General features: G+C 40.1%; 1 protein-coding gene across 1 annotated transcript; it reads left to right on the forward strand.

The window, feature by feature from the left end:
• Positions 1 to 27619, forward strand: ZBTB10 (zinc finger and BTB domain containing 10). Its single transcript, XM_065630034.1, has 5 exons — positions 1 to 1249; positions 8260 to 9157; positions 20207 to 20380; positions 22515 to 22690; positions 25417 to 27619. Exons 1-5 carry the CDS (start codon positions 323 to 325, stop codon positions 25720 to 25722), a joined length of 2481 nt encoding a protein of 826 aa, XP_065486106.1. The 5' UTR covers positions 1 to 322; the 3' UTR covers positions 25723 to 27619.

A 27619-nucleotide genomic window follows, 5' to 3' on the forward strand; every position in this document is an offset into this window, starting at 1 on the left:
CGCTCGCGCTCCCCCTCCCCTGCGGTGGCTCTCCCGGTGCATTGTGGGAGCAGTCCGTTGTTCATTTGCCATTCGACCTGATCCGGGGCCTGTCGGGACGGAAGCGCCGCCGAGCCGGATCCATTGTGGGGAGCCTGCGGCGCTGATCTAGGCCGGAGCCGAGGCGGCGGGGGGAGCGGCCGGACTTGGCTTCTCGCGGCCGCCACCCCCGCCCTTCCCGCACGGCAGCCGGCGCCTCCTTCCTCGTTCCCGGGGGCAGAGCCCTCGGCCGGGCGGGGAGCGGCGGGCCAGGGGGGCGAGGCGGGCGGGGGGCGCGCGCGCCATGTTCGCGGAGATGAACCGGCGGACGCTGGCGTTCCGGGGCGGCGGCCTGGTCACCGCCACCGCCGCGGCGGCCGGCGGCGCGGCCGAGGCCTGGGAGCGGCAGGACCCCGAGCCGCTGAACGGGCGCGGGGCGGACGAGGAAGTGGAGCTGGAGGGGCTGGAGGCCGAGGAGCTGGAGGCCGCCGCCGACGAGAAGGAGCTGCTGCTGCCTCAGGACGCCGTCTCGCCCCCCGCCGCGGGCCCCATGTTCGCCGAGAGAAACCGCCGGACACTGGCCTTTCGGGGCGGCGGGGGGCTGCTCGCCGCCCCCTCCGCCGCTAACAATGGCTGCGAGGCCTCGGCCTGGCCGCGGAAGCACTTCAATGGGCGGGGGGCGGACGAGGAGATGGAGCTGGAGGGCGCGGAGGGCCTGGAGCCCGAGGGCCTGCTGGAGGGCAAGGAGCTGGTCCAGGACGGGGGCTCCCTGAGCGACAGCAGCGACGAGGAGGACGGCGAAGGGGGCAGCCTGGGCGACGGCAGCGGCGCCGAGGGCGGCAGCTGCAGCAGCAGCAGGCGGTCAGGGGGCGACGGAGGGGACGAGGCGGAGGGCAGCAGCGTGGGCGCGGGGGAGGGGGAGAGCATCAAGCATTTCCCGCTAGCCCGGCCCAAGTCGCTGCTGCAGAAGCTGCACATCTCCTTCCAGGGCTCCTGGCTCAAGGAGTTCCCATGGCTCTACTACTGCCAGGAGACCGGCCTCATGTCGTGCGCCTGGTGCACCGCCGCCGCGGCCGCCGCCGCCCCGCCCGAGCTCATCATAGCCGGCGGGGCCCTGCCCGGCGGGCACGACGAGCTCTGCAAGGGCACCCGCAACTACAAGCGGGCCCTGCTGCTGCGGCACCACCTCTCCGCCGAGCATCGACTGAACGAGCCCGCCAGCGCCGAGCAGGTAGGGGATGCGGGGCGGCGGCGGGTGGGGGAGAGGCCGGCCTCCCTTCTTGTGTAGTTACTTTATTTGCCCACGTGTGTTCACTTCTTTAAAAGGCTTCCCGCGTTGTGGTTGCCCGGCGGGCTGGGCACGCAGAGCTGCCGTCGCCCGCCGTGTCCGCAGAGTGCGGTTTCCCATGCGGGGCGGCTCAGCGCCGTCCGACCCGGGAGCGTTTGCACCGACGATTGCGTGTGGCTGTACCTGGTGAACGTGGCCTCGCCGTTCGGACGTGGCGGGTGCCGTTTTCATTAGTTTATCTGGTTACCTCGTGAAGATAAAGCGGCAGTGTGGGAAAAAGTTGCGTATTGAATGCCAGTGTTGCTGCACTGATTTAAAAGCACTCGTTACGACTTCCTCCTGCGGTACCGGGGAAGGGAGGGTAGTGTCCGGCTAACGACTGCGTGTGAAACTGGTGCTTGCCAGCGTGAAATTAGAATTACTCTGCTGTTCTTAACGGCGTGGTCCTTGTGCAGTAATCGGATAACTCTGTAGTCAAAACCTTTTCAGATGAATATTTTTTTTTCCCGATTGTGTGACTTTAGGTTGAGCTGCTGAGCAAGAAGTCTGCAATTGCTCGGTGTGTGTTTGAGATAAACATGTGGTTTCCTGAAAGCCATGTTAATATGCCAGCTCTCCTCTAATGCTTTAGGATTAGTGAAACTCTTCGTGTTCCCCGCTGTACTTAAAGTTATTGTGTTTCTTGGCTGCTCTTATGAGCAAGGTAGTGCTAACTCTAGAACATATGTGGATGAAAAGCTCTTTGAGAACGCTCACGTTGAATCACCAGCCTTCTGCAGCCTTTCTCCGTAAGAATGCCTGCGCTGCAGAAGTTCATTTGGATTGCCTGGCTGGTATTAGAGTTGCCAGCAGGAACAAGCTAATGTGCTTCAGGTTAGGCTAGTGCTTGAACTGTTAGGCTGAAATCGAGCTGTTAGCTGGAAATGATCCCTGATCACCCTCTTTTCACTATTCAGAGCTCAATTAAAACCCCTATCTTGGTTGTATAGATGTATCTGGAGTCCAAATTGTAGTGCAATACTTAAATTTGGCATATTGGTTGAATGCTTTAAGGAGCTCAGGGTACCTTGGACAAGAGCTGCTATTCTAATGTTGGAGTATGAGGATGACAGATAAAATGTTAGGGGAACGTAGGTTTTTCTTAGAGCTAGTTGGAAAAGGAATGCAAGTTTTATGTGAAACTACTGCAGTATCATAAGGAAAACCTTATGCTGCATAAATATCAGTTATCTGAAATATTTTGTTTGGATTTATAAATGCAATGTCCACCTTCGAGATGACTAATACTATCTTTTCAGTATGTGTTTTTCTAAGGCAACTACTGTTACAGACACTTTATGGCCCTAGGTCATCTTATCAGTTTCCTCCAATCTGGGGTTTGCTATCCACTCTGCAGTATCTTAGCCCAGCTTGCCTTAAATAACTTGTTTTGTGATTTTGAAGCTTTCATTTTTAATTTATCTTATCTTTGACTATGTTCTTTTTGTTTAATGTTATTGCCGTATATTCCTTACCATCTTGTTGCCTAGTTTCTAACTTTGAGTTGTGAATGATTACTCCGTGAAGGTATGCCCCGTCACTGTGTAACCTCCCGTGTTAGTAGATGTTGCTAATTCATGCCACACTTGGAAGTTTCTCTCTCTCCCGTTAAGCTATGTGTAAATAAAACGTATTCCAAGCAGTTTTTCCTACTAAACTTACTAGTTTTTTTCTTTCTGTCGTCTTATTCCCAGTCTCACCTTACTGTCATAACACTATTTAATACTACGAGGGTGGAAGAGGGGACAGAGTATTTGCTTTCATGTCACAGTAGCCTAAAAGTTAATATAAGTGTTGATTTGAAGATTAACCTTTCATTGTCATGGGAATTTTTATAAAAAATGAGCTTCTGATTTTATACCACTGATAGTTTAAGAAAAAACGTTTGTAGTAACTGTAATAATAAATGAAACAGTAGGATAGATGAGATGTGTCTAGTTCTGTTGTACTGTACTAGAGAAAGTCTGGACAAAGTAAGCTTCTATAAGGTAGCTGTACAGAGACTGGCATTTTCAAGTGGAAAGCAGTGCTGGATAGATCTTCGTGCAATTACATTTCAGTTTAAAATTTCTCGTGAGGGAAGGAATTGCAGTTTTTCAAGAGTTAGTTTTGTGTGTGGTGCACTTGCTTTGTCACAAATCTGATTAAGAATCTCTGTTTTCTTTCTGCTTTTATGTTTAATTTCCATATCCTTTCACACTTTTAATAGCACTTGAATTTCTCTTGATACATATGTTTAAATTAATACCAAAACAAGAGCCCAGTTTTTTCCTGAATGCCATGATACCAGATACTTGGAACGAAAGTAGGTAATTTGTAGCCTGACCATATTTCCAACGTACATAATGAGGCAGCAAAACCGTTTAGATTTAATGAAACTTGGGAGCGATCTTTCAGCCTTTGTCTTAGAGACAACACACGTGCATCCTTGACTTGACAAGCTTCAACTGCAGGGCATGTTCAGCAGCTGTTAATAAACATATGGCAGAGTGCCACTGTTCAAGTGCGAAAAGGAAACTGTAGGCGTTAAGACACTAAAGCAGTGGAAGTTTCTATAGGTCTGTTGGATATTACACTCATGAAGAAACGAGTGATGATTTCAGTTTATTTTTGGAATACATTTAATTAGGAATGCCAAAATAAATCGCAAGTAGTTGCAGCTGCTGTTAATGCAAGGGTGTTGAGCTGTCAGTTGGTGCTTCTTTCTAAGACAAAAATCTTTTCTTTCTCTTCTACTTTTTAAAATAATCTGCCTCCATATTAAAGCTGAAGGAAATATATAACCAGCTTGCAACTTCCTTCTTTTTTTTTTTTTAAATAAACAGACTATTGTGTTGCCAAAATCTTAAGAAATAAACACTTACTGGGAAATCACTGCAAAAGATTTTAATTCTGTGATGAATTTAGATCCATGAGATGCAGATTTATTGGCTGCTGGGGGTTCCTTTCCTCAAAGCTGCTGCTTAAAACATTTTATCTCTGGACATAATTTGAAGCTGAACTTTGGAAATACTGCCAGAAAAGCTTTCTCCAGCCTAACAGGCACGTTGGTTTAAAGCAGAAGCTCTCTAAAAGGACGAAGGCCATTGATGTGTTATTTTTTCCATGTGAACTGTAGTTGTTTGCTTTGTGTGAGTGGTGATGAATAGAAGTCGTGCTTCAGATGTAAGAGTTACATCATAGTGTTCTAAATTAACTTATTGAATTACTTTTAGTAGAGCAAAAGAGTTGAGGAAGTCAGGCCTTCAGAGTAAGGACTATCGTTTACTTTATTTTTCTATAGTGTTTTTACCAGGCCTTGAACTACTTGATTGGATATTAGGCACTTAATGAAACAGTTTTAAATTGCTGAGTTTTCTGTGAGTGATGCTATGGCATGTAAAATCACAGCAGAGCATCCTATGTGCAGCTGATAGGACCGTCTTTTGAGATAATTTTCTTCTGTAGCTGCATGTGATTAAGAAGTTCTGATAGCTCACTTTTGTTAGAGGATCCATTTTTCAGGGTAAGAATTAATTTGGGGGTGTAGGGAAACTGCTGTAGAGTACGGTGTGGTAATGGGGAAGGGATTACAAAAATGTGGCATAACTACTTTTCATATATGTACAGCTGAGATGAAATCCATGGTTAGATTGGTTTTGTTTGCTTTCGGTTTTGTTTGGTTTTTTCTTCTTCCTCCCCCTCACTGTTCTAGTTCCCAGGAGACAGAGTATGCTGATGGCACAGGAGGAAAAAGAAAAGCAAGTTTCTAGTAGCAGGTTTTGGTCATCTGTTTCTGCTCCTATTAGCTTTTAGGCAAGTTTAATTAGCGCATTATACATATGAAACATTTATTTTGGGTTGTGTTCAGATGAGTCTAATTGAAACTGAGCACAATATTGGTTTCCTCAAGTAGTCTCTGTTCTGTTAGATCACTTCTTATTCTCACCTACAGACAGAAGCTTTTCAGCCTTACAATGCTGTAGATTCCATAAGTAAACCTGAAATGGTCCTGATTTTTATTCTAGATTTCTTACCAGGTTTTATTAAAGGAGAAGTTGGTTTTGTGTTGAGGTAACTTAAGTAATGGGGATATTCGGTCTGTATTCTGAAAATGTAATTGACATCTAAGCAAATATCATAACTTTGTGGTTCTTATGAGAAAAACAGTACCCTTATGATGATGTGCCACGAGCATATCATAGCATATAATAACAGAAGCTTAAAACTTTTAAAAAGTTTTCTGTAATGATTTTCTGCACTCTACCTCCTATTGAACTCTGAACTTTTTCTGTACAAAGGGGAGATGTTTAAAACTCTTCAAGGTATATTATTTTATTTTTCTCATGGTAAATGTTAATTCTACTTGACACACTTGGTTTACGTGGGCTTGGTAACTGTTCAGATGTCAGGGCTTTTGTTTCATTTGAGGTGTGGCATTAAGGTTAGCTACTTCCATAGCAGCAGTTAAACAGTTGTTTCCAATATTACTTTTTAAAAAATCTTTCTGCACCCATTCTCTTTTCCCCCAACACATGCCTCGATAGCTTAGACATTTCTTGCATAGTGTTTCTTATTTTCACTCAGTCTTCTGGTCTTTTCATAATGGAGACTTCGGTCTTGTGTTTCTGTAGCATATTTGTGATTCTCACCTCACTTTTACCATGTTTTCTTAGGGAAAAAAACCCATTGTAAATCTTGATTATTTTGTTTTAATCAGCTTTATTGAATGCATCCATATGCTCAGTTAAAATGTACTCTACATTCTTTAATCAGACATTTGTAAAAAGAAAATTATCACTGCAGATTACTTTTGAATTTTATGGAGTGTTTAACGTGTTCTGAGAGAGTGAAATTGTCAGCTATCATAGCATCTACCTAACAGTGACTGTGTGAGACGTGATTGATGACTGACTTTGACTGGAGCGACAACACTTCATCTTAATCTGATCCAAAGTCAGTGTAATTGGTGTTTTGAAACTGCACAGTGCCTTGTTGCTAGAGTGATGGGAAGCTAGTCCAGATCCGAAATCCACTGAGAATTTAAAGAATGGTAGACTTAGTTGTCAGTGAGTGTACTTTCTGTTTCAGAGCTCTGATCTGAGGGAATACTTGGGTATGCCAGAGAGCACGCAGGAAAAATTAAGCTGAGGTTGGACGGAGATCTGTTGCTTGTTTTCTACTTGTTTTCAACTGCTTTTATTTCTACCTCTTCTTTTCATTGAAGTGTTTTTCTGGGAAGGGTAGAAATTTAGAAGCAACTTGAATGTGACAGCAAACTGAAATTTTTCTACAAGAGATGCTGAAATGGTATAGTTTCTATTTTAGTTATGCTGGGCATTATTTGCTACTTATGGGTGTAAATACCGTTTTAGAGGTTGTAGTTGCAGCCTTAGTTGTCATCCCAGTAATCCACGCTGGGACTTATAACTCAAGGTGAATACTGATTTAATGCACTAATTCCTGTGTGGTAGAAAGTGACTCTTCATATAGCTGGTTTCTGTCAGTCCCAAATTAAGAGTAGTACTTTTCTGCAACGTATACTTTAGCCCAGTATAGATTACATGCTCGTGACAGCATTAATGTTACCTTGTTAATGCTGATTTAGACCTGTCATGTTGAGGCAGTTGACCTTTAGTGATACTTCTAGCCACCTAGTCTGTGAATGGTTTTAGAAAATAAGAGAAAATAATGACATAATTTGCAAAATCTCATCTCTTATCCTAAACCATATCAGAGCCAGCCAGTTTTGAACTGTCCTTATTTGCTAGGGAAGAAGAATGTCTTAGAGATCCAGTGTAAAACAGACTCTGTCATCGCTGCTCTTGATGGCAGCACATATCAGTCAATATGGTCTCAAATATACCAGTCTGTGGTGGTTTCTGCTTTGTTCTAGCTTTCTGCTCCTTTGTAGCAGCTCTGAATCATCATTGTCTGAACATCACTTAGAAATTTTCTAAATGCTCTAAAATCCAGTTCAGATCTCTTTTTACTTATTAGCCTCTCAGTGTCTGATCTAATCTTCGCTAACAACTAGTTTCTTGATGTTGGATTGTCTGATACTATTTTTAGCAAAATTTTCAAGCCATGTTTGAGATCACATCTTAAGAAGATTGTAGAGAGACGCTTAAGTACATATTGTCTGTATAATAAGTATGTACCAGTTAAAGGTGCTGCTACCAGAAGGTTTCAGTGAAGCTTGATTCAAGAAAGTCTTGGTTAAATAACATAACGGAAGCTTAAGTTTTGGTCACCTGCAATATTTTTTCTGCCTCTCATGTAGTACAGCTATTTAATTCTAAGCCTGCCACGGTTAGAAAATAAAGAATAAATGCCTAATTTGTGGAACTGTATAAGAAAAATATCTGCTATTATAAGTACTTTAGTAATATGTTTTCTAAAGAAAACGTGTAAGACTTAGATTGGGAGATACAGACCTAAGCTTCATGTATTCATCTCTCAGCATGAGAAAATGTTTAATCAGTTGTCAGGGTTCTACTTACCCATTTAAGTGGAGGTTTCTAGGGAGGAACAAGAGTTTGGATATGTGAGAACCATTTAGTTAAATCTTTGGAAAGAGAGACTCCTGAATCTTTAATATATGGGGGTTAAGAACAAGAAGTGCTTCACACTCAACTAAATATTTTTTTACTATTGGCTGAAATTTCCTTTGCCCTCGAGGCAATTCTGCTGGTTCTGGTGCCGTTCCAAGTTTGGAGGTGGAGGGTGCAGAATGAGATCATGATTCTTGGTTTTCAGAAATACTTTTCTTAAATTAGTTATTCCAACCTGCTTTTATGACCAAGAACATAAATAAAAAAAGTTTAAATAACATTATCTTCTTAAGTTTATTTTCACATCCCTGTTATAGTCTTGGAGGACTAAGGAGTGCATTCACTAAGAGCTAATTATGGTTGTGGTTTTTTTAATTGCAGGAGTCAGAGTTACCATCAGAACTGAATAATGAAGGATACTGTGATTTTAACAGCAGGCCAAATGAGAACTCTTACTGCTATCAGCTCCTGCAAGAGCTCAACGAGCAGAGGAAGAAAGGCATTCTTTGTGATGTTAATATTGTGGTGAGCGGGAGGGTCTTCAGAGCTCACAAGAACATCCTGGTTGCAGGCAGCCGCTTCTTTAAGACTCTGTATTGCTTTACAAACAAAGAAAACCGTAACCAAACCACTGTTACCTATTTAGACGTTGTTGCTGTTCAAGGTTTTTCTGTCATCTTGGACTTCTTATATTCTGGTAACCTCGTGCTTACGAGCCAAAATGCCATTGAAGTGATGTCAGTGGCCAGCTACCTTCAGATGACAGAGGTTGTCCAGTCCTGCCGCAACTTCATTAAAGATGCCTTAAACATAAGTATAAAATCGGAAGCTCCAGAGACCGTTGTAGTGGATTACAACAGAAGATCTGTTAGTAGGGATGGTTTGTCTCCAAGGGATCAGAAAGTTGCCAGCTTTTGGGCAACGCGAAACCTTACCAACTTGGCAAGTAGCATAAAAACTGAGAATGATGGTTACTCTATTGATGAGGGCCAAATGGAAAGCTACCAAATGAATGACTGCAGTTGGGTCCAGGACAGCTCACCTGAAATGGCTGAAAATGAATCTCAAGGTGAGGGAAAAGTTTTCGTATGGAATGACATGGGCGGACAGGGACAATCGGTTCAAGATCCTGGAAAAGCAAGAAGGAAAAACCAAACTGCAAAGAGATTTATTTATAATATACCACCTAATACTGAGGAGAACTCGGAAGATTGCTCAGTGTTGCAACCGTCAGTCCCATACCCAGAAGAAGATTTGTCATTTATTAAAGAAGAAGCAGGTAAGTATTGCTTAATGTCAGCCATGTCGTTTGAAAACTATTGAATAAAGTATGTGAGAGTGTAATTTTTATAAACGGATGGTGGATAGGATGTTTTAGTGAAGTCAGCACACCAGTCAGGTCACCAAATCAGTGATCTGGTTTTCCACCTTGGCTGGAGAAAGGAATGACAGTGCTGTGCCATATGGTATGTAACATGCCCTTTGCATTTAACACTTGAGTTCGGGATCCTTACCAGCTGGTAGCAACTAAAACTATTATATTTACATTTGATCTGTAGCTACTATTGGGCACAAAATCAAGGAGTGATAACTGGTGGCTAATGATGTCAGCTGGTTGCAGAAAGGGCCTTTATTATTCCCTTCCCTACACTAGCAGAAGATTTTTGTGGCAATCTCCCTCACTTGAGTGTCACCAGAAGCAGAAGTCAACTTTCTGCTGCTGTTTATTGTAGGGATATGTGGGAAGCTCTGAAATGGAGTAATTCTGGCTGGTATAATAGAAACTCTTGAAGCAGACTTGTGATACAGATGGGTAAGAGATGCCACAATGGCATAGGGTAGAGAGAGTATCTTCTTGTTGAACTATTCTTGAGTGACTGAATTCATAGGTTATTTTTTCTTTAAGGACCTATGGTTAATGTAAATGCTAGAATAAGATTAAATATCTGTTTGCTAAACAAATATGGTCCCACAAAGAATTATAAGCACTGTTCACAGTGTAATGGGGATTTGGGGAAATAAAATTAACTTCATTTTTTTGGTTATACTATATGAATAGTTTGAAGTATATATTTGAAGTGCTGCCACTTACCTCCATCTGTTTTGGGTGAATTAGGAGTTTGGAGAACTCACCCCAATTTAGGAGTTCAGTTAAAGGTGGGTTTGAGGCATAGCTGGAACCAAGTTCTTTAGATGTATCTGTTTCTAAAGCATTTAAAAAATATATGCCACCTTCAAACATTAAGGGACTGTGGATATTCTCTGCTTCCCAGGTTCAAGGAGTAGAATTAAGAGGGAAGTTAAAAAAAATCAGCATTTCCACCTGTGGGTATAGTCTATTTCCAGATTGTTCTGTCACTGGAATACAAAACTGAGATCTGAGAGCAACCTGAGTTCTGGGAGGGTCAGGGAACCTGTATTTACTCTGGCAGCTGGAAGGATGCCCTTGCTTCCTTCCCACCCGCAGATGTGTTTACAAATACGGCTGACAAACCCCGGAGAGCAGCGGTCCCTGTGGGTTCCATGTCCCCGTGGGTTCCACGTCCCCTGGCACAACAGGAGCAGCTCTGGAGAAGTGGCTGGCTGTGCTGCAGAGCTGGCATTCCTTCTGTAGATGCCTCAAGGGGGTGTGCTTATCTCTAGTCTTCATCTCTGAACTCCAGCTTTGCAGTTCAGCTTGGGAGTGTGCTCTTGTGGATTTCCTCGTCTTCTCTTACTGTCTAAGCTTTCTTAGACTGCACAGGGTTTGTTCTGGCTGAAATGAAAGTAGAAGCCGTGTTTCAGAAACACGCCTCTTGCTTGCCAACTGCTAAGAGGCCATGGGGCCACAGCACTGGGTTAGAGCTAGCGTTACAGCACCTTGAGGTATGTACAATGGAGATGTTGAGTCCTCAGCAGCTGCACAACAAATCTGTGTTGGGCTACACTACTTGCTAATACGTACTTATTTGCAGCAGTATGAAAAAGGTCAGCAGAGGGTCTGGAGCAGGAGCTGAGGACCTGTATATAATTGTACAAAAATCAAATTTCTGACACAATTTACTATGTGATTTCTATTTCTGATTCATATGGGGCAGATATTCAACCTCTTTTACTGCCGGAAATAGCAAAGAGAATATGTCTACTAAATTATGTCCCCAGCAACAGAAATAAATACTTGTTTATATTCTGTAGAATTTGAATAGCTGCTGTGGAGCTTTCTTGAAGAAATAATGGGGGATATGGCCAGTGCAGTAATGATTAAACAGGTTTAGTCCTCGTTCACTTTTTTGGACAGAAGCACCAAGGTTTCCAGTAACTTGTTGTGCTAAGCAATGAAATTACACAATATGTTCATGCAACATCTTGTTGAAAAGAGCTGTATTAGAGGCTAGGGGCACACTGAATTTGTGCTCTGATATCTGTCCAAAACCATTGAAAATTCTGTGGTGGGGGGGAGGGGGAGAGGTTAGTGATATTTTATTGAACTATAAAATAATGTCATCTAATTATCTCTTTGGTGCTTTCAGAGCACAACATAAGTGATCCCAAGTAAATAATTACATTTTCTGTCAGTGGTAGAACTATTTTGGATGCCATATCTATTAAGACCTTTACTTTCATGAAGTTTTTATGTGCATGCACACCGATTGCAACAAGGGGAGATACTGGAAGCAGGGCTTGGTATAGCTTACTTCTACCCATACCTTGTGCTTCAGCATTTGGTGGTCTGTCTTCTCTACTGCTGGCTAGCTTTTGCTTTGCTCTGCAGGTAAATTCCACTCTTAAACATTGTTCTTTCATTTTTTTTCCCTCTGTGCCCAAGGAAAGGCAGAAGGGGAAGGAATGGAGAATTGAAAGAATGACAAGAATGAGTTGTAGAGTAACCTGCAGGTTATATGGTAACTCTTTAGTTCTGGATTAAATTTCTTGAAGAGATGAAAAACTATAAAAATAATAGGCAGTGGGAGTTAAAAATGCATAAGGAAATGTCTTCTGGAATAGATGTGAGACAATGCTGTGAGAAGAAAAAGGAAGAGTAGTAAATTCTTATGACAAAAGCTAGGAAGTGGGATGTCCCTTTGGGGACAGGGAAAGAGTACTACTATTACACTTTGTCATGTGCCGATGGTGATAACCCACACTGGCTGTGGTTATGAGATGTCCAGTTACATGCAAAGTGAGTTTCTGTGTTTGTGGTTTTGGGTTGTCTGGTGATGTTGTGAGGAGAAAGAAATACTATAGATATGGTGGAAGGGGAGCCTACTTAAGGTCACTCCTCTCACTACAAAAATTTACCCTCAAAGCCACTACCTTGAATTCTATAGTAGATGGACTTTCCAGTTGGGTATTGCTAGGTAGGCATTCTGGTTTTGCTGGGATCAGTTTAATTGAGTATTAGATAATCAACAATAAAAGCTTTCTGAACTATCTGCTACCCCCTTGTCCCGATAAAGCAAACATGTCAAACTGCTCTTTGCCGGATGTGAGTCTTCCTACAGGTATTCTTACTAGAGCTTTCAAGCCTTCTCCAGTTGTAGTTATATTAACTAAAGTAGCTGTGCTTCTTCACACTTAATGTTAACGTGTCTCTTACTAGTTTCCTTTCTAGTTGATAATTTTCTAAAAAAGTCTTTACAGCCATGGTGCATCGGACAATTAAACATTTACCATGGTGAAAATAACAGTGCAGTCAGTCAGCATCTTAGTCAGTTTCTGGTTCATAAAAGCTCAGTGATTCTAATTCATTATATTCCTAATATCTGTTCACAGGGGTTTTTTTTGTAAAATTTATGGCTTCTTGAATTTGTTTTTCATTTGAGGCTGGCTTTCGGAGTACAAGTGTTCTATCCTCAGGCCTCAGGATACAACTGTGAAGTATTGTTTATGCTTTCCAGAGCTGACAGTGTTGATTCTTAAAGAGACTCGTATGTAATTTTGAAGCTACCACTGGATTATTTGTTACCATGATTTTCAGGCTAGATAATGCTGTGTCATATATTGTGTTGGTTGTGAGGGAAAGGATAACAAGGCCAGGATGAAACCAGCCCTTTTGTGGAACAAGAGGGTTCCTGAATGATTTCGTAGGGGTTCTTAAGGAATTCAGCTTGCCGTAAAAGCAGTTACTTTTAGGAAGGATACAAGCAGCAGCTAAACCTGCTTTGGAAAATGTAGTGCTGGTCCACAGTTTTCCTTATGATGTGTGGGAGGAGCATAAAACAACTTGATCAAGACTTATTAAAGACAGGTAACTTTGAAGAAATCAAGATTGATTGGACTTGTCTGGACATGTATATATTTCTTGTAGGAGTGACCCCTGACTGAGTTACAAAAGAGAAAAAAAAAACAACCTAGTGTAAGAAAATTAAGCTGCTTTTTTCTACTCTTCCATGGTAGTATGAGTCTCAGTCAGATCTTCCTAAGATCTCCAGCCGATACCCTGATTGAAAGATTTAAATTGCTTAGTGGACCTTTAACCTCTTTATTTGCCCCAGTCTCTATGAAACCTGGTATTGAAGACCCCACAGGTTTTTAGCAGTCATATAAAGAGAGTATAACATCTAGGGGTCAACCTCTTTCCCATTTGTTAAATTTACCTCTCCTCAGGATGATTCTGGAGACAAAGTAGATCCTCTCATGCTCGTGGTATGGTCAGCCACTGACCTTGCAACTTTAAGAAGTGTTCTGCATGTTACTGTTGTGAGGGTTTTGTTGTTGTTTGTTTCTTGTTGCTGTTGGGGTATTTTTGTAACAGAAGGAGAAAAAAGCAAACAAGGTGGGTTGATTGAGGAAGAAGGTTATGTAGTATCTACAGACTTTTTCTGCCTGAAAGATGTTTTTTTTTTCTGAGTCTGATTGAAGTGCAGGCAATACATTCACTTTTAAAAATTATTGATCCAAAGTGCCAATTTGATTTTTCTGCTACCTCATTTATGAAATAGTGATGATGATGGCTGCAGCTCCCTAAATAAAGAAAATCAGGGGCTGTGTTTCTTCTCAATTAATTTGGTGAGCATAACTCTGGCTACAAAAGTTAGCTGTGCTATTTCTTCAGCTGGCTTCCCTCCTGCTTCTCAAAGATATAGCTCAGTAAATCAAATTAATTTTATCATATGCTGAGCAGTGAAAGTGTTTTTACTCCAGATGTTTTAGATCCTTTTGGTTTGTAGCTGATTTTCAGAGTAGTGTGGAGCTTTTCAAAACTATCATGATAAGAATACAGCTTCCTTTAAAAAGATTTTTTTCCAGATAGTAGTTACCCTAGAAAGCCTTGTTTTTATCCGTAGTCCGTTTATCTCCTACATGCTTGTCTTCACATGCCTCCCCATTCCCATGCGATATTTATGAACTTAAAAGACCACAAAAGGACTTTTAAAAATATACTTTATGCCTTAGCTGACATATAGTACAGAAAAACAATGTTAAGTTTCTTATTTAACCTGTAGGTTTTCTGTGTTGGTGGGCCTGTTCGATTTGGTTACACCACTGTAACTCCCTGCGAGAGCATTCTTATGCTAGGGTGACTTTGTCGTGAAAGAGTTTATGGAAGTATAAATTGATCAATTGCTGTTCAGTTGCTCTGGGCTTCCAGGTTCTCTGTCCTTGCTGAGTTGTTTTGCTCACTGCCCAACCATTTACTCTATGTGCACATTCTGGAATTCTTGTGTACAGAACTCTGAGTTGTTTGTTGGGGTGGAGGAGAGAGGCAGGCACCATTTCTTACTTGTGCCATTTTCTGACAGGTATCAGTAAATATATGCAACCAGAAATATGTTTATAGTGTATAGGAAGCTTATAATCTACGTTTACCCTGAAGGTCATGTTAGTACTTGCAGTACACATGTTGGTAGGACTACATACAGCTTTAGCAGGCAATTTCACTTTCACCACTAGCTTTCACTGGTGCAGCTTTATTAGTTATTAGCTTTATCCCATCATACTGGGAACAACGGAGAGGGGAGTTACAAGATCAGAGTTGCCATTTTTACTGTAAAAATGTAGCCACAATTGCAGAACTTGGGTAACTTCTGGTATTCCCAGGGCTCAGAGGCCATTGAGGGAACACTTTTAAAAATATGATCTTTAAAGCTGGAAAAAAACGCCTTTGTTAAGCAGCAGTTGTTTTTCATGGTCAGTCTACGAAAAGTATGAGATGTGTCAAAGTTCCAGTATTTTACATATTTGCTTGTTTGTGACTTGAGCTGATCCTTTAGGGTGCAATGTTGCATATTACTTGGTAAGGAGATTTGACACCACCCTGTTAAGCTTAGTTTGTCATGTACTCACAGATCTTATTATTCAGAGCTCCCAAGGAAGTGTCTGGGGCTTCGTGGGGGTTTTTGTTTGGTTGGTTTTGGTGGGGTTTTTTTTTTTGGTTGGTTGGGTTGGTGTTTTTGTTGGAAGGTTTGCATTTTTTTTTTCATTTTGGTATTTTTACAGATTTGTGTCTGTCTTGTACCTTTTCTTCAAAGCCCAGGGTAAAGATAAACTCCCTTGTTACTCCTGGACTAAGTTGGTCTTTGGCAAAGTAAGTCTTGAATGAATAAGACCAAGATGCCAATTCAACACAAGGGTTTTGGTCAATTATGTTATTGCTTCTTTGACCATGAGGGCAGTTGTGTTGGAACAGATTGCTTGCAGGGTTTATAGAATCTCCTGTCCTTGTAGATAATTTAAAACTTGGCAAGGTCCAAAGCAACATACAGTCCAGCTTTGAAGTCAGCCCTGCTATGAACTGGAAGTTCAACTAGGTGACCTTCAGAGGTTCCTTCAGACCTAAGTTTTTGTTTGAGTCTGTGATAGTCCCTGAGAACAGTAACTCCCCCCCCAAATAAATGATCTGGATGAGGAAAGTTCTTACTGTCTTGTGTTTCACTGATGTGTAGTTCTAATGGGGAGGGAGCAGCAAAATAGCTTTCTAATGTGAGTGGCACACCTTTCTCAGGGAGGGGTTTCTCAGGGAATATATGATAAACAAATTGAAAATGCAAGTGGATTATATATTTGGCATCAATTGGTAGTCATCTGGCAGGGTTAGCTGGTGATAAATCTGCCTCTGTAGTCAAGGCAATAAGCCATTTTTTTCATGAATGAGAGAGTAAAAATTATGAGCAATTGGGAGCAGTACAGAGTATGATTGCATTGGCAAAATGTTTTAAGCTTGTCTGGGCCTTCTGTTGCAAGAAGCAGTTGAGAAGTAATATAGTTTGACCCCTTTCAGAAGCAAGGTTAAAGATGTGAGTAATACTCTGGGAACAAATAGACTACAGTATATTTTCCTGCCCCCACCTTCCCGGTATGTCAGTCTTGGCAGTGCTGTCTTTTCTGTCATGTTACCCAGCATAAACAACAAATCCAGCTCTCCTCACAGCAGTCCAGATTGGATCAGTAGGTTACCACTGCTCTCTTTACAATTCTTGAAAGGTGTGGCCTAATTGCTTATCCTGTCTACTTTCTGTCTTTTTTAATTGATCTGAATGAGCAGTCAGTGTTAGAAAACTTGGTGGAAAAATAGTATTCCCTTTTCTTCCTCTTTTGGCACTGGTTTTAGTTGTGATATATATAAAGAAAACAGAAGTTCATTACAGACAACTGTATCTAATGTAAAAATTTGTATCTTCTCCCTCAGCGTACCCTATATCCATATCCCTTTCTACAATGACCTGTTCAATGACTGCTATTGTTGATTTTCTCATTAATCTTGATCATCCCCCTCTTCATAGTATCTCCTTTTCTTTCCAAAAAATCAGTATATTTCTGGTTACAGAAAAAGAACAAAACTTGTCAAACTAAAGATGTTTCTGCTGAGATGTCTTCTCTCTTTCTGGTGATACTCTCTTACTTCTTGCCTTTTAAAACTGAAAATCAGCATGTCTGACTTCTGCTAATCCTATTTTCTGAGATCAAACACAGTAGAACATAAAATCGTTCCATAAAGTTTTTGTTAGTTGTGTAAAAGCCTACACAACCACTTCATTGTATTTTGGACTTTCTGTATCTCACTTCAAATTGACGTATTGAGAATTCTAGTGCTGATAGTTGATTGGCTTATTTGTATCTTGTTTTATTATTTTTTGGGGGCTTGCTTTGTTTTTAAGATCAGATTTCTGATAGAAACCTCTTTTTCACGCAGGATAGAAGAATGGGTAGATGTTGGAGGCTAACTGACACTTGAATTATTAACTTACACCTCTTTTAAGAATCAACTAAACTGTAAATAGCTATCCTTAGATCAGAGGAAAGTTGTGGTCAGATGACCTGGTCTGGAGATATAGAGGCTAATTAGAATCAATAGTGTTCTGGGTTTTTTTTAAAGATATTTCTCACTGCTGTCTATATTTCCTGCCTTTGTACCCCTAGTCTACCAGTACAACTGCTGATGTAGTTGCTTTCAGTCTCCTATCGAAATCATCTGGGTTTAAATTGATAGGAACAGGTTAGATGGTGACTGTATCTGCAGTTTTGCAAGCAGGTTTCAGGGGGCAGTAGCCTGCATGGGAGGAGAAATGGGAGAAGATGTTAGGAGCCACAGGGGTCCATAACATCTTACACTTGGCTCAGCTACAGTCAGAAGCTTATCTGACTGTGGGCTGTATGTCCACCTGGGGAAACCAGTAGAGGCTACGTATTGAGCTTCCAGTTCCCAGTCTATGTGTATTTTATGTCTTCCCTATATGGATGAACCACTAGACATTAAAACTGCCTTTTTTTCTTGTTTTGTTTTGAATACATTAAATGTGCGCTTAATCTAGAAAGGAGATTTCCTAGGTCAACGAATTATTCTAAGAATAAGCATTAGGTTTAATTATGATCTACTTAGTCCTGTACTGCGAAGAGACTGAAGTGACTGTAGCAACCTCTTATCTCTTGTGGTATCTGTGCCGATGTTCTTTCATGTTGTAGCAGGCCTTCTCTTCAAATTGGAAGCTATTATCTACACTAGACTACAGCTCTTAGGTCTGTTTGACTCTGTGCCGAGTCTTATGCTAAGATCTAGACCTGTGCAGGGATTTGAGCTCCTGGCTTCCTTCAAACTTCAGTACTAGCTGTGAGCATAAACGTTCCTAATGAAATTCAGTTGGTGTTCTCTTAAATTGAGAAGAACTGTCGAAGTGACAGTGTTACAAATGTGCTCAGCTTGGTCAGTCTTTGATGTATGCTTATTTTGAAGGAAGCTGTGCAATATTGCCTATAGACAGCATATACATTACATTTAGGAGCAGTAAAGGCTTAGTGTGATATTCCTCCCATAAGAGGGGGAAAAAGTGACTAAAAGACTTAAATCACTCATCTTCCACTGGTCAACTAGAGACAGGACAGTTCTGTTAGAGGGGAAAAACCTATAAAGAAAAGGTCTAATATTTTAAACAGATTGTAACAGTTGTTTTAATTTTTCTCCGCTAGATCCTGATGACTGTTTTAATTTGGAGGCTTTTGGGCTTGAGGTCAAGTCATCTTTGCTCTTACCCAGACCTGTACAAGACTGCTTCCTCACTAATCCTTTCCTGTGTATTACAAAAGAAAGTTTTACTGCTCACCTCAAAGGAATGTGTAGTTGGCATGTCTGTGGGGTATCTGTGTTATATTCCTTGAGCTGTGGTGAGATGCCATTGCTGGAGTCCTAGCTCCAAATTAGTGTAAAGAGTTCTTGCCTCTTTTGGACGTAACAGCTGTTAGAGTCACTAATAAAAAACCTTAAAAATATTTTCCTCACTACTCTGTTTCTTAAAGAAAATGGCGATTTATTCCCTTACCCCCCTGCCTTGTTTCTTTTCTGTACCAAAACAGCTAGGTGGATGAGCCAAAATACTGGGAATTCTCTTCCTTTGTCCACTCAAGCTTTGCCTTTTAAAAGCTCTGATGGAATACCTAGTGTGGCAGTTGTGATCCAGCTTTGCTTATCATTTGCCACTGTCTAACAGATAGGATAGAACTGTAAGCTTCCTACTTGTGAATTGATTTCCTTTTGAACTGTTGTCTTATATTGCAGATGAAACTACTGCTGCCAACTGTAATACTGCCTGAGCCATAAATGAAACTACTGTATATGTCTAATCTGTACTCTTTTTCTAGTAAAACTGTAAGTTGCAAGTGTTAGAGTGTGCAGCTTACCACTAGCTGTGTGAAATTCTAGTTTACGCTAAGAGAATTTCCTTTCCTGGAAAAATCCGTAGAATGAGCAGTATAGAGACAAAAGGAAAGTCTTTGGACTATTCAAATGTACAGTATCAGGCTTGAAAGCAAAAATGTATCTATTTGCTATGAAGCCCTGCTCAAGAGTTGTTACAACAGTGGTGTTGTGAATCCAGCGTGAGGACCCAAGCACCATCCAGACAAATAAAAGGAAATCTGCCAGTTTCCACTGCAAGTTTGTTTATTTAACAACTGTGTGCCTGTGAGGAAAGTAATGGATTTATGAGTTCATGTTTTCCAACAAACTCCTGTCTTGAAGATTGGGGGGAGAAGATTGATTTGCACTCTTGCCAGAAGAATCTTTGACCCACAAATATGATTTTGTTAAATGCCTAGTGCAGCTTTCTTGTGTACTATTTATAGTTCTCTGTGCTGTGTAATAGTGATTACATATTCACTTATGCAGTTCTTACTTATTACAAAAGTTTAGAATTAAGTGAAGATCTTTTTAAGGCACTGTTCAATTCTGAATTATTTTGTTCTTCTAAAGAGGAGGAAAAAAACTACAAAGACCATGCAAACTGCGTTAAGAGCTTGTCTAAAGACACACTAGCTAGTCTTTTGAAATTATATATTCCGAGTAATTGTGGTCTTTTGAATTGATGTGGTTATAGAGTAATGGAGATGATTATTCAAAAAGGGATTTTAGACTTAGCTGTAGGATATTTTATATAAATAAAGGTATTTAAAGCACTTTAAATACCACGGACACATTTTAAGGCAATAAAGAAAAACACACCTCCAGTAGAAAATGTTTACTTTTGTATCAACTAGACTGCCTGTGGTAGACCAGATGAAGTCATTGCACAAAGCAGTTGTAAAGAGAATCCAGTGAAAAACTATTCAGCCCTGTCGTGATGATAGTGAGGGAATAAATGTTTGTACCATAAAAGTTCCTGTAGTATGAAAAAGGCTTTGAAGTTTTCTCAGAATGGAGAGAAGTGGTGCTGTGGAGAGCTGTTCAAAGGCCTAATTTCATTGAAATTAGGAATGCAGTTTTCTTAACTTCAGTATAGAACATTATGTGAAAAAATATTATAATCACTATTTTAAGGTTTGAAACTTTTTTGTCACAGTTTAAAAAGGGTATGTATTTTGCTAAACAACATGACCGATTAGAACCTGGGAAGCTAACGTTCGACTGTGTCTGTAATAGGTACTTCAAGTGACTTCAAGTATGGACTGATGCCAGGTACTTCAAGTGACTTCAAGTACGGACTGCTGCCGGGCACTTCAAGTGACTTCAAGTATGGACTGCTACCGGGTACTTCAAGTGACTTCAAGTACGGACTGCTGCCAGAATCTTGGCCAAAAGAAGCTTGGGAAAATGGCAAGTATATCTGATGGAGAGGAGGAGGTGTTTTGCCTCTGATAGGGGTTCTTTATCTTCTGTGTCACTGCTGGTATTATTTGATTAATTTGTTTAGAGATTTAGATGATTAAGTGTTTACATAATCTTCCATATCATTTGCCTTTCTTTATAATGTAAATAGGAATACTTCCTTGGAGAGAGAAAAAGGAATTCAAATGTATGGAAAAGTAAAAACAGAACATGATTTATATCAGCTCTTGTATTTGACCTGAATATGAAGGTAACTGAGGTCTTTTATGATCTGAAAGCCTTCCCCAGTTAGTAAGCTAACTACAGATAACTGGGCTTTGAAATTGAACACTGAGATGATGAAGATATGAAGTTAAATAGAATTTGAAAGTAGATCTCGGAGCATACTTCTTGCTATGAAAAATCAAAAACTCTTTGCAATAAAGGCTTTGAGTTCAGTGCAGCCATAACTAAAGCCCTCTTCAGTCAAACTTGTGTTATGTAACCTACCTTTTAACAGCTTATATGCTTTGCTTACTAGTTCAAGCAAGCAATTTTCTATAAATATTTTTCTGTCTGAAAACACACCAAAAACCCCACCACATCTAAAATAATTACTGCTAGATCCTTAAAATACATAAAATCTTCAGCAAAAAGAGGATCTTGAGGACTGGGTGATAGTAATGCCTACCTCTTCTCTGTAATACTTTGAGCTGTTACTGGGATGTGGTTTATGGTTTACTTTAAATATTTTGGTTTTTACAGTGGAATAAATTGGGTCATCAGAAGGTGAAATTCACTAGCAGGCAAGGGATTAGAGCTCCAGTCTTGGGAGATCTGCCTGTTCTTAAACCATTAAATATCCATATATCTTACTGCTCTGATGTCTGCCTGTCATACCACTATTGATGTGTATAAGACTGCAATTTAAAACCTTTTTTGAATTTACTTTTCTTCATATAAGTCATTATGTGACATGTTAACATGCAGGTTACATGAGTGCTCAATATACCAAGGCAAGCTGTTGAATATTAACAGAGTTTAACTTCCATGTTATGATGCATTTTGAAGCTGGGAGGAAGCATATTAGATATAGGCATGCAGGCCCATGCCCATAACACACAATAACTCTTGCCTTCTTCCTGCCAGCAAGAACATGAGAAACTCTTACACATATAATCGTGTAGCCTCAGCCTGTGCTTTTTGAATGCTTCTAGATGGTTATGATCATGTTCATAAATTCTCACCTGTAGTAAGTTGAGTCAGTACCCTATTCTCAAAATAATCTTTGCATTCCTTTGTGGCCTTCTTCATAGCTGTCACAGCATCCTGGGCTTTCTTATTTCACACAGTAACAGGCAGCTGTAGTAAACCTGGTTTTGCAAATATCCTTTGAGCAAGTTATGTTATCGTTGGATCAAGGATATGTAAGTAGCTTTCTTCCATGATAAGGAAGAAATGGGATATTGCTACTTCCAGAAGTATTTTCTGCTTTCTTCTTATCTCTCTTTTTTTTTTTTTTTTTTTTTTTTTTTACAGTTAGACTGAAATAGATTTTGGGTAGAGAACAGTGAAGATCTGAACCAGTAACTTCACTTTTTAGCTATTTCTGAATTATGCTACCTCTTACTGTCCTACTTTTGTCAGTATTTCTTCTTGCTTAGTTATACTTTCTTTTTTTATTTATTTGTAGAGTCAGGTCTTGGCAGGCAGTTCCTGTACATGGTTCTAAATAGAATGTTGAGAGAGAGGGTTGTAACTGTCTAAATACCGCAGAGCTAGAGGGTTTCTAATGCAGAATAAAGTATTTTCTGGTATAGGTGACCTCTAGAAAATTGAATATTGCTAACTTGTAGCTAGCTTACTCTGATTCATGGGAGTTCTTTTCAAAGAATTGATCTGTACTTCTGTAATAAAAAATAATCGGTTACAAGTAGGTATTTTTCTAGCAAGATCATACATACAGAACCTATGAGTATTTGTGGTTTCTGCAGGCAGGCATTGTCCTGATTTGGCTGATGAAAAGTCATGTGGGTGCTTTATTGTTTTGGCACCTGTTTATTTTTGTGCACCAGGCAGAATATATTGAAATAGGGTTTTTTTGTTTCATCATCTTTTCTCCTGATGGCTGCTTTTCTTGTAGGTGATTCCTCTGCTTTAATCATGAACAAGTTGAAGTGTCCACACTGTAATTATGTAGCCAAATACAGAAGAACACTAAAGAGACACTTGCTCATTCACACAGGCGTGAGATCTTTCAGTTGTGACATCTGCGGGAAGCTATTCACTCGAAGAGAGCATGTAAAGAGACATTCCTTGGTAGGTAACCTCAAGTGTGTGTATGTATGCACATGTATGAGTGGGTTTTTGAGTTTTTCAGATGTCTTGGTAGTTGGGAGAGACACTGTTCTTTGATTTGCCATGTCAATTTGTTTATCTTAATCTAAAACGGATGAAGACAAACATCTCTTTGTGATAACTATACCTCTTATATTCTTAATGGAAAATGCAGTGTCAGTTAAGACAGTTGCTGGAATTTCAATAGTGATAGTTTCAAGATGATTTTGAAAGTGACATGATAAAGAGAACCGGTATATGTAAGTATTCTGTGGATAATGAAAGGGAATTTTGGCAATAGAGTAGCACAGCTTGTTCTATTAATATAATGTCGCATCACCATTTGCTCTGAGGACACTTGTTAATCAGCAATTGCACAATATCGTGGGCACGTTCTGAAATACTTATTTCACAATTAGACAAAGCTATAGTATATAGTATCTGCTTTAAGACTTAGGAAGGAGTGAAAAATATCTGAGATGCAGAAAATAAATGTTCTTCTGACTTGCATTCTACCAATACCACAGTCAGCAGTTGAGCTTACCCTGTCCTGTGCATGTTGCATAACTCAGGATTTGACCTGAGTACTGTTTATCTGGGGAGCCAGAGAAAGTATTATCTCTTTGGGTATTTTGCAGCTATTTTGTGTCTAGTCTGTAAGGAAATTAAGACTTCATTGTAGTATTTACTGTATAAAATGCAAGGTATGTTTTAGGAGGGTAATAAAAGCAAGATCATATTGGTGGTAATATTTTTCCATGCTGTGATATTACAAAACTCATTTTGTGACATGTTTTGCAATTACTCGAAATAGGTTAGTACTTGGAATGGGGTAAATTGCACTTGTCCATTTTGGTAGCTTTCCTCAGTCCTCTGAGAATCAATGAACCACCTTCCTCCCTTACGAAGGTGTTCCATAAGTCTCCATAGCCTTCTCGCAGTTGGCTTTTTGTTCATCAGTGAGCAGAAAAAGTGCTTGTGAGCTTCCAAGTGTTATCAATGTGGATGCAGAAAAAGGTGTAAGTCTTCCTAACTTTGTTTTCTAGCTTGTGCTATCATGAAATGTACTTTCTGTTAGCCAGTAGCATTATTAAAAGTAAATAATAATCTGAGTCATATCAGGATATAATTGTAGAAGATATTTACAAGACCACTGTAGTAATTTTAAGTATTCCTTCAACTGCTCTACAGGTAGGAAAGGCATATGTTAATAGCTCCTACGTAAATCTTAGAACCAGCCTCTTTCTTATATTCCACTGGACTTATCTTAGATACACCCTGCTCCTGCTGCCATCCTTCCTCCTCCCACACCACCTGGTGAAGGCTTAGATGCCTGAAGGGACAGGAGTACCTGCAGTGTTACAGAGTCTGAAGGTCATTTTGTTCTGCAGCGTGTGCGGGTGACTGTGGTGATGGGGCTGGGCAGAGGAGGTCAGGTCATTACCACATTGGTGGTGGTGATACCGTGTAACATGTCCCAGCAGCTACTCTGCTGCTTCTTTTGTGGCTCACCAGAGAAGAGAGCAGTGGTGGGCGGTAGTCGGTCTACCAGGAAGAATAGAGTGGGAACTTGGTTTTCTGTCCTGCAGTATCCGACTGGGTCTTGTAGCTGAAGATATTTTTTTTTTTTCCTCCAGGAAAGGAGATGAAGTCAGGGTGAAAATAGCTGTAGAGTGAGCTCAGCCCAGCCCCGTGCTTTAACTGAAGTGTGCTCCCCTTGATGGTGTTAGAACATGTTTGTTTTTTTCATTCAATAAATGCTTCAAACATTCTGCTTTGTGCGTGAAAAATTATCATAACAAGTCTAGAGGCTGGTTAAAAAACATGTAGTATTAGCTCTACAGCTTATGCAAAAAGACTGAAGTGACTACTTGTTTCTTGACCTTGGGGTTTTTTTTTTTACTCAGCTGGGTGGTAATTTCTGTTTTACTTAAAATGGCAACTTTTTTGATGTGACCTCAAATGAGACAGTTACGCACATAGTTGTAATCTGCTGTAGGGACACCAGATACAAGAAAGAAGTCTTCAACTTGATTTTTTCCAAGATGATAACTATTATGCATAGTTGCTGAATTTAGCAACCTTGTACGAGTAACATTTTCTCAAATTCAAAATTAAAATTTATGTTTAGTCAAGTTAGTCAATAGCAGCCTTCTAATTTTACACCTGAGCTCACTCTACATATAAGAGGAAAAGTTCCCCAAAGGGACATGGAAAGATGATGTTGGGTCTGGTTGTGTTGGGAGGGAGGCGTTGTGGAAGAAGGATCTTGCTCATTGAATTCACATAGAATTTAATAACTCTTGCTTGTTCTTAATGTTTCTAGGCCTTAAAATTGTAAAGGTGATTTTCTAAATGGGCGCTGTGTGCAAAATTAAGTGCTTGTACTGTTCTCATTGCCTTTCAGAGTCTTGTTCTGTACAGTGAGTAGTCAAACAGTGAACACTCCCCTACTTAGGGAACAGGCAGCTACTGGGCCCCTGCTGGGCAGTGGGCAGCAAGTCTGGTTGTGGGCAACAGCTCACGTCGTCAAAATGGATCTCTAGGAGTACTTCTCTTTCTCTGAACAGCGCTGGGGTATCTTTCGGAAGAGTTCAAAAAATGAATTTTTATACTAGTAATTATTATTACATCAATACTTTTCTAGTACTATATGAAAATACGACCTGATATACGTATTTTCAGCTGTTAATATTTCTCTTCTGTAGGTGCACAAAAAGGATAAAAAGTATAAATGTATGGTGTGTAAGAAGATTTTCATGCTAGCAGCTAGCGTTGGAATAAGACATGGATCACGACGTTACGGAGTTTGTGTAGACTGTGCAGATAAATCTCAACCTGGAGGGCAAGAGGGAGCAGACCAGGTGCAGGACACAGATTTCCCTAGGGATGAAGAATACGAGGAAAATGAAGTGGGAGAAGGTGATGAGGAGCTTGGAGATGATGTAGAAGAACAGAACGACCAGTCTCGATGGGACGAACCTGGGGAAGTTTGTATGCCTTTAGATGACTGACGGAGCATATGACTTCATGGTGCCGCCAATGGACACTATATGGGTTGACTATTTGAATTTTTGGACTGAAGGCTTGCGAAATATGGTACAGGCTGGATGGTAGTTATGTTGCTGTGAAAAATGTAGGGTCAAAGCCTTATAGCAAAAAAGGATTATTAATTTTTTTATTATATTTACACAGGACTGTACAGCATACAACCATTTGGTTGAATTATACAGAGTCCTCACATCTACAGTCAGTTATCAAAAGAAAAATGTATTTTTTATTATTTATAGGATATAGCTACTTGGGTCCTATTCAGACATAGTAGTAACTGTACTTATGTTACACATTCATGTGTCTGTAAACATGAATGAAGAAAATTGCAACTTTGTATGGAAATACAAAGACAGCTTTCCTAAATCCACTTGTACTTTGTCAGTGAACCAGTGAAGCTAATTTGGGCTAGTGGCTCTTGTTTCCACAAGCATGTCTTTGCCATGCAAACCTTACCTCTCCTGTACTCTGATAGGTGAAAGCCAATCATTTAAATATGCATCACGGATAATGCCAACACCTTATTGAAATTTGGTTTTAAAATTATTTGCTCTATGCCGGCAGGCGGTATAGGTGATAAGCACTGGAGAAGTTAATAATGGCATTAATTTAGTGTCTGTTTCCTCACAGTTTTGAATTTTCAAGAAGGTTGTTATTGATTCATCAGTTCCAAAATGTTCTTGCAGAAGAAATGACCAATAATGGAAATAATAGACTGATCAGAGCATGGGTAACTCTTCTGCCACTTAGTCAAAAGAGCTAGTCATGCTAAAAGTATCTGATGTAATAATGTTTCCTCCCTCCTCTAAGCCCCCCCTTCTCTCAAACTTTTTTACTTCCCTGGTTTATACCTCAGTCCCACAGAATAAAAATACCAGGAATGGAGAAAGTGTCATATTAAACAACTTTTTGGTTGATCATTTCTTACTTGTCTGGTTTTTGCCTAGTTTATGTGGTATGAGTTGGACACTAGGCTATTGTGCCCATTGTTCGTCATTAAAATGAACGCAAACTATTTTTTATTCTTTTGTACTTAATGGGTTGTTGCTAGTGTTTAATATAAACCAATTACACTTTAATTGTTGACTTAATTTGCTGGATTTTTTTTTTTAAGAAAAATGAAAAGTCCAAAGTGAAATAATGCTCTTTGAGTTGTCTGCTTTTCAGGATGATATGCTCCCTACACTCTTTATTTCAAATATTTTAGGAGGCATTGAAACTTGAATTTTTGTAGCCATGTGGATACTTTTCCTGAGCTTGTAATATTGTACCAATGATTTCAGGCCTCTTTTGTAGGGAGGGGAGGGCATTACACCTTCATCTTAAGCTCCTCTGTTTTGTCTGGTCTACAGCAAATGAATTCAGGCAGTCATTGGAACAATACATATGATGTACTATTAAATCACAATGAGTAAATATGCAGAGCATTTATCATGACACATAGCTAGGCCAGTGTGACAGTACTGTATAAAAACCAGTTGAGAGTCACCATATTTTTCAGCTTTGTTTAATTTTAAAATGAATATATTTTTTTCCTATTTTATATCAGGTAACTAAATTATGCTAGTTGTGTGGATAACTTTGAACTATGCTTTGACGGACAGAATCTTAATGGTGCTCCATCTGATCAAAGTTGGTATGTATTTAAAGAGACAAGCTTTACTGTTTTCCTTTACATCAGTAGAACAGTAACACAATGTTAAGAAATTGTTTTTGCTGAATGAAGCTGAGATGAGTTTGAACTACAGTTATATGGGAATTAAAATGCTTTTTTTATCATCCACTTGTTTCATTGGTAGTTTCCACATCATTGTAAACCTGACAGACAATTAGGTTTTTTGGGGAGGGCGGGGAGGGTGG

Source organism: Caloenas nicobarica, chromosome 2 (genome assembly GCF_036013445.1).
Source record: "Caloenas nicobarica isolate bCalNic1 chromosome 2, bCalNic1.hap1, whole genome shotgun sequence".
In the NCBI taxonomy this organism is placed as follows: Eukaryota; Metazoa; Chordata; class Aves; order Columbiformes; family Columbidae; genus Caloenas; species Caloenas nicobarica.